At 43.3% G+C, this 9,743-nt stretch overlaps 1 protein-coding gene across 1 annotated transcript; it reads left to right on the top strand.

Moving 5' to 3' along the window:
• The first annotated feature begins 6,446 nt into the window (after positions 1–6,446).
• On the top strand, positions 6,447–8,134 carry LOC111500504 (progranulin-like). Its single transcript, XM_076879218.1, has 5 exons — positions 6,447–6,533; positions 6,635–6,784; positions 6,864–7,166; positions 7,282–7,455; positions 7,791–8,134. Exons 2-4 carry the CDS (start codon positions 6,635–6,637, stop codon positions 7,447–7,449), a joined length of 621 nt encoding a protein of 206 aa, XP_076735333.1. The 5' UTR covers positions 6,447–6,533; the 3' UTR covers positions 7,450–7,455; positions 7,791–8,134.
• Positions 8,135–9,743: the final 1,609 nt, after the last annotated feature.

The raw sequence follows: 9,743 nt of genomic DNA, 5'->3' as shown, positions 1-9,743 counted from the left end.
AGCGTATGAGGGGAAACATCAGAGAGAGGCCTGCTCAAAATGAGACCCTTGAGCGACAGTTGGAAAACATCGCGGAACGGATCACTGCAGTTGTGAGGTCTCAGAATCAAAAGAACGATAACACCATGGAACAGAAGTTTGATACCATCATGGGGAGGCTCGCGACTCTCCAACGGGAGATCGAGAGGCCAGTGTTGGAGTGTTAAAGAGCAGCCTGAAAAATTCTCCTGGGCTGCTCGCATGGAAATTAACAAAACCAACATAAACATTGCGGATCCCCATCACGGCGCCAGCTGCAGGCCCAAGGCTGGAGCCGAACAATCACTCCCTGATAATGACTGTGTTACGGCTATTCTTCCCATCCCATGCAAGGACACCTGGATTGGCTGGAGGACTGTTTACTTAGCCTGATAGGCTGAAGGACACTGTCTCAGCTGAACTATGGACACGCACACACACACACTTACACTGATAAGCACTCACTCATCCCCCCACCCTTTCCAACGCCTTCGATGCTTGTGCCCTACCGGGGATGATAGCAGTCAACTGGACCAGCACAGACGCTGCAGGACCGGATGCGCTGTCTACACCGGCTCTCTCTTACCCTTTACCCACCCCTGTTGCTTGTCTTGTGTTTCTATGGTGTATTGATAGTCATGTGCTTTTGTGCTGAGGTGTTTTTTCTGTTATCAAACTGTTCTCTCACTAGGAGCTCAGTCTGAGTGGAGTTTTTTTTCTCCTCCTCTTACCTCATGTAGTGTATTTTTGTTGTTTTTTCCTATCAGCCTACCTTTCTGACATGTCTGCCCAATGTGATGTTTGTGTAAAGTTGGTCAGAAGGTTCCTTTGTAAGTGCGCATGTGCCATTAGCGTGCTGCCTGCTGTAACCCTAATTTCCCTCGGGATGAATAAAGTATTCTGATTCTGATTCTGATTCTGAAGATTTGGGACACATCGTCAGTAGTGCTACTTGGATTCATTGGGTGTTTCGGTCAGTATCACTAGACACCCTGATCCAAGGAGGCCCTGCCAGGGTTGATCAGGTGTGCCACTGGTTTATGTTAAATTGTTATTTCTCTTCTTTCTTGTGTTTAGTTTTCTACAGTTTATTTTCTTCTGTCTATTCACTGCAAGTGAGAAATAATACTTAACTCTTTAAGATTTATGGAGCCTCACTTCTTCAAAGGGATAGAAAAGGTGATAGAGAGAAGTAAGACAAAAGGGATAAGACAGGAGAGAGCAGAGAGGAGAGCCGGAAGGGGGGCGCCCAATCTGGCTTCCCACACCTCCCTGCCAAATCGGGCTGTACGCTCTACCTTCCCACTGCCTCCCAGAAAAGGGAAGAAGAGCAGAGGGAAGAAGAGCGGAACATTTTTCTTTTCTTTCATTCCTCCTTTTGGGTTTACTACAATAAGGTTAACTGCACAGTCCCCAGGAGGTCCTGAGCTGTATCAGTCAACCAGCAAAATTTCTAATGTTATGTTTTAACCTTTTGACACCCCTTGTTGAAGCAGGCCCACCATGGGTTGATCAATCCTGGGCGTGTGTCTCGCGGTTAGCTGACTGCCTTAGCTGCCCAAGTGATGTCAGCCCTTTTTAGCCATAGCCAGTGACTGGTCCTCTCAGCAGTGTTAGCTAATTCTCTTATAGCCTGCCATTGTGCCTGTCCTCTGATCCCAATCTCTCTAAGTAGTTTTGCTGTTGTACTGGCAACAAAGCCCCTGCACCCCACTTCCACTGGGCGCACCTTGATCTTCCAGCCTCTGTTCTCTGCCTCAGCTGCCAAGTTGGCATACCGCAGCTTCTTACGCTCAAATGCTTCCTCAATTGCTTTCTCAATTGCTTCCTCCCATGGTATTGTCAGCTCAATGACGTATGCAAGTTTTTGGGAGTTAGACCAAAGGACGAGGTCTGGTCGCAGAGTAGTTGTTATGATCTCTGAGGGAAAAATTAGCCTCTGATCCAAGTCCACTTGCATCTGCCAATCCCTGGCAACCTTCAGCGGGCCCAGGTCCGGGGTTGAGGGGCTTGTCCTCGGCTTGTCTCCCTCCCGGACAAATGCTGATGAAAACTGACGCTCCTCTTGGTTCGTGAAAGGTTGAGCATTGATGGATTTTCTTTTGCACTCAACTTTCTCGGCTAGACACCTGGTTGTGTCTCCATGTGTATCTGCCTTGAGTAAGGCTAGTCCTACAGCCAACCAAGATGTGCTTGAGTGTGGCTGTACACAGGGGGAAGGCTGGGTCCTTTCCAAGCCACAGCTGCAGATTTATTGGGGAAGGTAGCACATCGTATGTCACTCGGTTGATGAAACTTAGTCTATTAGACTCCATCTCCAGATTTCACTCCATGAGAGTTTCCTCTTTTCAACACTCTCCCAATTCATCCAGCAACCCTGCTTGGCCAGCGCTCTGGCATGTCTGGCTGTTTCCTCCTGTCAACACACCTCCTTCACCATCATTTTTTGACGTTCGGTTACAGATGCCTGTTGCCACCAAACAAATCCTCCTCTGTCCTGCGGACGTGACCCACCACTTCCTCCCAATTGCTCGGGTGGGAGCAGTGCCTCTCACTATGGGGTCCCGGGAGTCCGTGAGTGACATCTCAAACCTCACTTTTGCACATTTAAACTCCTCTACTAGACAAGGGAGAGGCAATGACAGTATCCCATCGCTATAGAGTGCAACGCTGCTGAGGCATTTGGGAAGTCCGAGCCACTTTTTAACGTAGGAGCTCACTAGCCTCTCTAGTCGACTGGCATGATTGAGTGAGACCTCGGACATTGTCAACTGCCACAGTAGTCTGGGTAATAACCCAAACTGGAAGCACCAGAGCTTCAGTTTCCCTGGGAGTGCAGTGTTGTTAATCCGCTTGAGTTCATTAGCCAAGTTCTGCCTTAGTTGTTCTAGTTGCCACGTATCATTGAGGTCTGCATTATACCACCGCCCCAGGCTCCTTAAGGGCTTCTCTAAGACTGTTGGAATTGGTTCTCCACTGATATAGAATTGCTCGGCTGTCAGTTTTCTTTTTATGATGGAGATGCTGTGAGATTTACTTGGCTTAAACTCCATTCTTGCCCATTTGATTTTTTCTTGGAGTTTCTGTAGCAATTGCCTACATGGTTTTGTTGTTGTAATGATGGTCATGTCATCCATGTAGGCTCTAATGGGCGGAAGACGAAGGCCACACTTGAGTCTCTCACCTCCCACTACCCACCGAGATGCCCGCATGAGGCGAAATTGTGGAGCCTGCCATGACTCCAATTCCCAGGTGCTGCCAGGCTGTGGTGGTTTTCTCAGCTGTCACACAAAACTGTAAATCCTGAAAGTAGGTCTTGACCAGTCCTGTGATGTGGTTTGGTATGCTGAAATAGTTCAAGGCCATCCACAAGATCTCGTGTGGAACTGACCCGAAGGTGTTGGCAAGGTCTAAAAAGACCACATGCATTCCAAAACAGGCTTCTTAGTGTAGATTTAAGACATGGGAACTGAGTGACTATTTCCCACCACTGGAAATCTTTCAGATATCAAACCGACTTGAACATAAATGGAGGGAAAATAACAAAGACAATCCTGTTGGTGCATCCACCACTGGTGCTTATTGCACACAATGGCACAAAATAGGCAGAAATTTATGATTTATATGTTATTTAAAGTACTACATTCAGCCCTTAAAGCGGGCCAAAATGATCCAAAACAACACTTTTTGGACCAGATGTTTGCAAATTGCATCTAGCAAGCACTACAGAAGAGAAGCGAGCATAAGGGGAGCAGTGTTTTATAAAATCCAGCATTTCTAAAGGCTCAACAAATATCTGGAAACACACAAACCGTTTGTGTGCACTTTGTCACAAAAGTGTGTCTGCTGGCTAAAGGTATAGGTTCCACATTTGAGGGAGGGAAAAAAAGTTAATAACTTCAGAGATAGAGAACGATGTGAGAAAGGCCGGACAGGAGGGGAAGAAGAGGTTATAAACAAACATAATTACTGCTCAGCAACTGTGGTAAATAGGAAATTTAAACCTAACTACAGTGCTCAGCATAAATGAGTACACCCCCTTTAAAAAGCACGTTAATCAGTAGCTCAAAGAACAAAAGAACAATTTCCCAAATTTTCACAACGCTAGGTTTTATTGAACACTTGTTCAACTCCATTTTAACTCCATAATATGAAATTAAGGTTAATAATATAACTTAGATCACAAAATCTTCAGTTTTACTCGACTTGGTTGACGCAAAAATGAATACACCCCGCAACAAAAACTACTACATCTAGTATTTTGTATGATCACCGTGATTTTCAAGGACAGCACCAAGTCTTCTAGGCATGGAATGAACAAGTTTGTGACATATTGCAACATCTATCTTTTCCATTCTTCAACCTCTTTTAGAGCCTGGATGCTGGATGGAGAGTGACGCTCAACTCGTCGCTTCAGAATTCCCCACAGGTGTTCGATTGGGTTCAGATCAGGAGACATACTTAGCCATTCAGTCACCTTCAACCTGTTCTTCCTCAGAAATGCAACAGTAGCTGTAGATGTGTGTTTTGGATCATTGTCGTGTTGGAAAAGTGCACGACGACCAAGTGCACGGAGTGATGGCAGCATCTTCTCCTTCAGTATTGAGCAGTACATTGTTGAGTTCATGACACCATGAATGAAATGCAGCTTCCCAACACCAGCAGCACTCATGCAGCCTCACATAAGGACACTGCCACCACCATGTTTCACTGTAGGCACCATGCATTTGTCGTTGAAATCCTCTCCTTTATGACGCCATACACTTTTGAAACCATTAGTTCCAAAAACAGTGATCTTTGTCTCAATACTTCAGAGTATAGAGTGCCAGTAATCTTGATCTTTTTCAGCATGGGCCCTAGCAAATTCTAGGCGTGCTTTTTGTGCATGGGATTTAGGAGAGGCTTCCTTCCTTGGCGATACCCATGCATGCCATTCCTCTGCAGTGTGTGCTGTATGGTGTCACAGGAAACGGTCACTCCAGTTTGGCTTTCTACTACTTTAGCAGTGAACTTGCATGGCGAATTTCTTCGACCCTTCTCATCAGAAGACGCTCCTGTCGAGATGTTAACTTCCGTGGACGGCCTGGACATCTCTGTAAGATGGTTGCACTTCCATCTTAAATTTTTGAGTCACCTACAATAATTGGGGTTTACTGATTTTTGCGACATGGGCTTTAATGAATTTGTTAGGAAAATCACTTTTTTGTTTGTGCAAATTCACAAATCTTGTTTGCAGTCAATGGCCCACATTTGTGGGAGTATTTTGTAGTATCTCATAGAAAATGTTGATTCTGAAAGGGAACTAAAAGTTTTCTGACAAATGCTGAGCACTGTATAATAAATGTGGTCAAATTTACAGTAAAGCACAAAATTGAACCCGCACAGAGAAGCTGCGGTGTTTTGGTTTAAAAAAAGAAAGAAAAAAAAGACATCAATTTACATTTGAGCTGATGATGCTTAGATTCACTCACTGAATTCTATCTTTATAAATCAGCCATGTCAGCTTGTGTAACATTAGCTAATGTCTTGTTGAATTCAGTTGTGTGGATCCTCAAAAGGCAGCAGCACAGGCCAGCTGATTGCAGCCTGAACACAAAATCAACTCGAGCTCACAACAGAAATTATTCTGATTATTTCCTCACACTGCACCACTAGAACCAAGCTTAATGTCCCCTCACTTCACTTTAACCCCGGAGTATATCGATTTTTCTGTTTAAGTGTGGATGCAAAGTCACCCATCTACACTGTAGGCAACAACAAATACAGCTGTTGTTTTCCTTGCTTGTGTTCTCCGTCGCAAATGTTCAAGCTGAGTATATCATTACAATTACAATGCGAGTTGAAATAAAGCTTGTATTCCCGTGTTTTAATATTATTTTATTATTAAATTAAAATGGTAAGTGAGAGCACAGTTAGCACCAAAAGATTTGCAGAAAAGCTACTTTATGTTTTTATGTTTTACAAGCAATTTTAATTGTGTGTGAGGTGTCCTTGAGTGTTTAGAAAGTCTTTAAATAAAACGTGTGATTATTATTATTAGTAGTTTTTCCCTTTATTCATTAAGTAAATTTCCAAGTATATACTTTTTTGCATTTCTTTCAGTAAATTAGTTCAAACAGTACTTCAATCTGTACTCCTACAAATTGAAGAGCGTCTGTACTTTTGCCAGCTCTGTTGCACGTTGATCGATAGGTGAGGCTTACAGACCCACTCCTTCGTTATTGTGGATATACAATCATGTCATATGAGGACGTGTGGTGACTGTATATTAAGCTGAGTAATTACAGCAGTTAAGTAGTGGATTTGAACTTTTGCAGTTCCAGAAATTTTCAAAACCTGTCTGTCTTAATATGAGAGTTACGAGATAGAGGGGTGTTACGTGAAGTTAATCTTTCATTCTTACTCAGTGGGAGTGTCTGACTTGTACTATATAGAGCTGTGTGTGATACAGCAGAGGGGAAAGTGTGAAAGGCATCACAGGAAGCTGCTGAATTTCTTCACTGAATTTCTTCAAGGTAACATTGGACTTTAGTGTGTCACATTAAAGTTACAAACTCTGACCTTTTTAGTTCAGAAAGAAAAAAATCTGCAAAGTCATGTTGATTCTGTCTTCCAGATGTTGAGGATCACTCTGTGTTTGTCATTCGGTGTGTTTCTGTGGGGATTTGCTTCATGCTCCATCATGTGTCATGATGGGAGTACTTGTCCAGACACCGCCACCTGCTGCAAGGCTAAAATTGGCTTTGCCTGCTGCTCATATCCTAATGTAAGTCAGAAACGTTCTGTCAGTGCAGTAACTTGATTGTTGGTTGTTAAAAGTTCTGCTGGTCTTACTTACTTTGCAGGCCATGTGCTGCGCCGACCTGCTCCACTGCTGCCCTTCAGGATATCGCTGTAACCTGGTTACCATGAAATGTGAGAAATTAGACCAGCCGTGGCTGACCATACCCATGGTGAAGAAGGAGGCTGCGGAGCAACCAAACACCCCTGAACTGCCTGGAACTCCACTCCAGGAGCTTAAAGAGAGCCACGTCCCAGATCAAATAAAGACTTCAGTGGTCCACTGTGACAGTTACACCTACTGTCCTGATGGCACTACTTGCTGCAGACACCCACAAGGAGGCTGGACCTGTTGTCCCTACTCTCCTGTGAGTCAGCCTAAACACTCTTGTGCAATAAAATTCCTTTTAGCTTCCACTGCCATGAAACAAGTTTGCAGCTATGATAATTATTCTTTTCAGAGACTAAAAGTGTTTCTTGCAGGGCAAATGTTGTCTGGATGGCTACCACTGCTGTCCAGTTGGATTTGACTGTGACAGCACCTACCAGCACTGTGTGAGGGAAAAACTCACATATCCTTTCCTCCGCAAGCCAGCAGTGCCTTCAGCACCTGCCTCCCTCATCCCAACTTCAGAGGAAGACGACAATTAGAAGAAGGTAAATGCCACACTCTAACCACTTTTACATCCTTCGCATGTGGAGAACATCCTGGGATAATTTCACTCACTGTTCAGATCAAATTTCAAGGCTAAATTTAAGACTTTCTCTGTTTACTGGTGTTATATCAAATGATGGCATGCACATCTGATCACCAACCAGATGCCTGGTAATGAACTAATCATTTGATTCAGGTGTGTTGACCCAGGGTGAGATCTAAAACCTGCAGGACCCCGGCCCTCGAGGCCTGGAGTTCGACACCCCTGACTTAGGGAGAAACTTAGTGAGATGACTATAATATGTTGTTCTAACACAAAGACTTGCACTAATTTCAGGCCCACTGGAGAAAGAGTCACCAGTCATCTCCACAGACCAGCTAAGCAAACTTTTCACTGAGGTCATCATGTGTTGAAAATGCCTAATCCCTATTGTAGAAATAGGGAAATCATTAATGATTTCAAGCTAATCTCAAATCATCTTATCGATTGCTTTTTAAATAATGAAAATGTGTTTTTCATCTATTCCATTCTCCTATACTGCCTATGTGACTGAGTGTCAGTGAATATAGACCAGTATGATGTTACGATGGTGAGGTGAAAATGTTTTGATTTGTTTTATGATTTTTTTCCATTCCTTTGTATACTTTTGTCCAGCTTCACCAATAAAAAAAATCATAGCATCTTCTTCCCAGCTGTGTCATGCAGTCATTTATTTATCATCTTTTCACGTCACAGTTTGAGTGCCCATGAACACCTCAGCCTGCCCAATACCAGCCCAGCATAATGCATTACTTGAGAAATAAAGTTGAAATTGCACTCTTTTGCTAAGGCACATGGTGTCTGCATGCTGCAGCTTGCGGTTAGCTCCACACATGAAGAAAGTAATGTTTAAAGTTAGAAAAAGAGAAGAAATAAATGAGAAAGAAGATGGAGAGTAAGATAATAAGGCCATAAAGGACTATTTAGCCCCTCATGGATGCCAGCTTATGAGGTTTGTGTATTTTAAATGTTTTATTTTCTGTGATGAAGGACTTTTGATTGACACTAAGTGCAAGAGTGCATTTTGATGTGATGTTTTTATTTTATTGTTTTTGTCTGTGAGCAGTTCTCACAGGTTGTCAAGACCAGAACAAACCCTGTTTTATAACTCTACATCATGCCTACATCAATCCTTGAGAGTGCTACACACAGCTTTATATAGTACAGGTCAGACACATTTTAGTTTGTGTGCTGGAATAGGAAAATGGTGGCGCAGTCTACACGGTGGATATGGACATTACTTTTATTTTCATTGCACAAAAGGAGGACTATTGTGAAGTGGAAACTACATCCAGGCCAGAAACAACTACATTATGCTGGAGTTAAAAAGGAAATCATGTAATCAATTTATAGAGAAAGATGTATTCTAAACTTTTGTGTCATCAATGTAGCCACATTTGGCAGATATAACCGCTGAAAACACTGGTCACATTCTTTCTACAATAGAAATCAAATGTTCTTCAGAAAGTTCTTCCCATATCTGTTGCAGAAGTTCCCATAAATGTGTGGAACTTGTAGGTTACTTTGTTTTCACTCTTCTGTCCTTTCATCCCAAACCAGCTCGATGGGGTTTAAGTCTGGAGACTGTGCTGAACACTCCATGTTTTCAAGCTTATCATCTTTTATTTTTTCCTGAGGTAGTTCTGGCCTGGCTTGCACTTATGTTTTGTGTCATTATCTTTCTGTAGGATGAACCCCTGACCAACTAGGCGCATACCAGAGAATATTCCATTATGCTGCAGAATGCTGTTGTAGTAGTTTTGGTTCAGCGTACCTCTCACTCTGTACCACCCAAAAACCCCCAGACAATTACACTTCCTCCTCCATATTTGATAGTTGATGCCACACACTGTGGAACCATCCTTTCACCTACTCAACAGCATGCAAAGATCCTGCGTGATGAACCGAAGATTTCAAATTTTTATTCATCAGTCCATTATAGCTTCTTCCAGTCTTCAGTAGTCCATTGGCAGCGTTTCATGGCCCAGGCAAGCCTCTTTGTGTCACGGCCAGGCGGATCAGCTGCACGCTGATCAGCCCTCTCTGTTTCTCTTCCTCTTCTCTCTCGCTGGGGCGGAACTCACTGTGGGTTCACGCCCTCGGCCCACGCCCTCGGGAGATGAGACACCTGGGTCTCATTAAGGGGAGCAGCATTTAAATCCACTGCAAATGTAATAACCTTCCAAATAAAGCTGAGCTCTGTGTATTGCTGAATTCTAAATTTCAGTGCTAGACTAAAAATAAATCAAA

The sequence above is a fragment of the Maylandia zebra genome, linkage group LG22, assembly GCF_041146795.1.
Source record: "Maylandia zebra isolate NMK-2024a linkage group LG22, Mzebra_GT3a, whole genome shotgun sequence".
Taxonomy (NCBI): domain Eukaryota; kingdom Metazoa; phylum Chordata; class Actinopteri; order Cichliformes; family Cichlidae; genus Maylandia; species Maylandia zebra.
This window is presented reverse-complemented; position numbering and strand designations above follow the sequence as displayed.

Coding starts and splice junctions, on each gene's coding strand:
- LOC111500504 (XM_076879218.1), top strand. CDS start 6,635: ATGTTGAGGATCACTCTGTGTTTGTCATTCGGTGTGTTTCTGTGGGGA. Junction 6,785..6,863: donor CCTGCTGCTCATATCCTAAT/GTAAGTCAGAAA, acceptor CTTACTTTGCAG/GCCATGTGCTGCGCCGACCT. Junction 7,167..7,281: donor CCTGTTGTCCCTACTCTCCT/GTGAGTCAGCCT, acceptor TGTTTCTTGCAG/GGCAAATGTTGTCTGGATGG.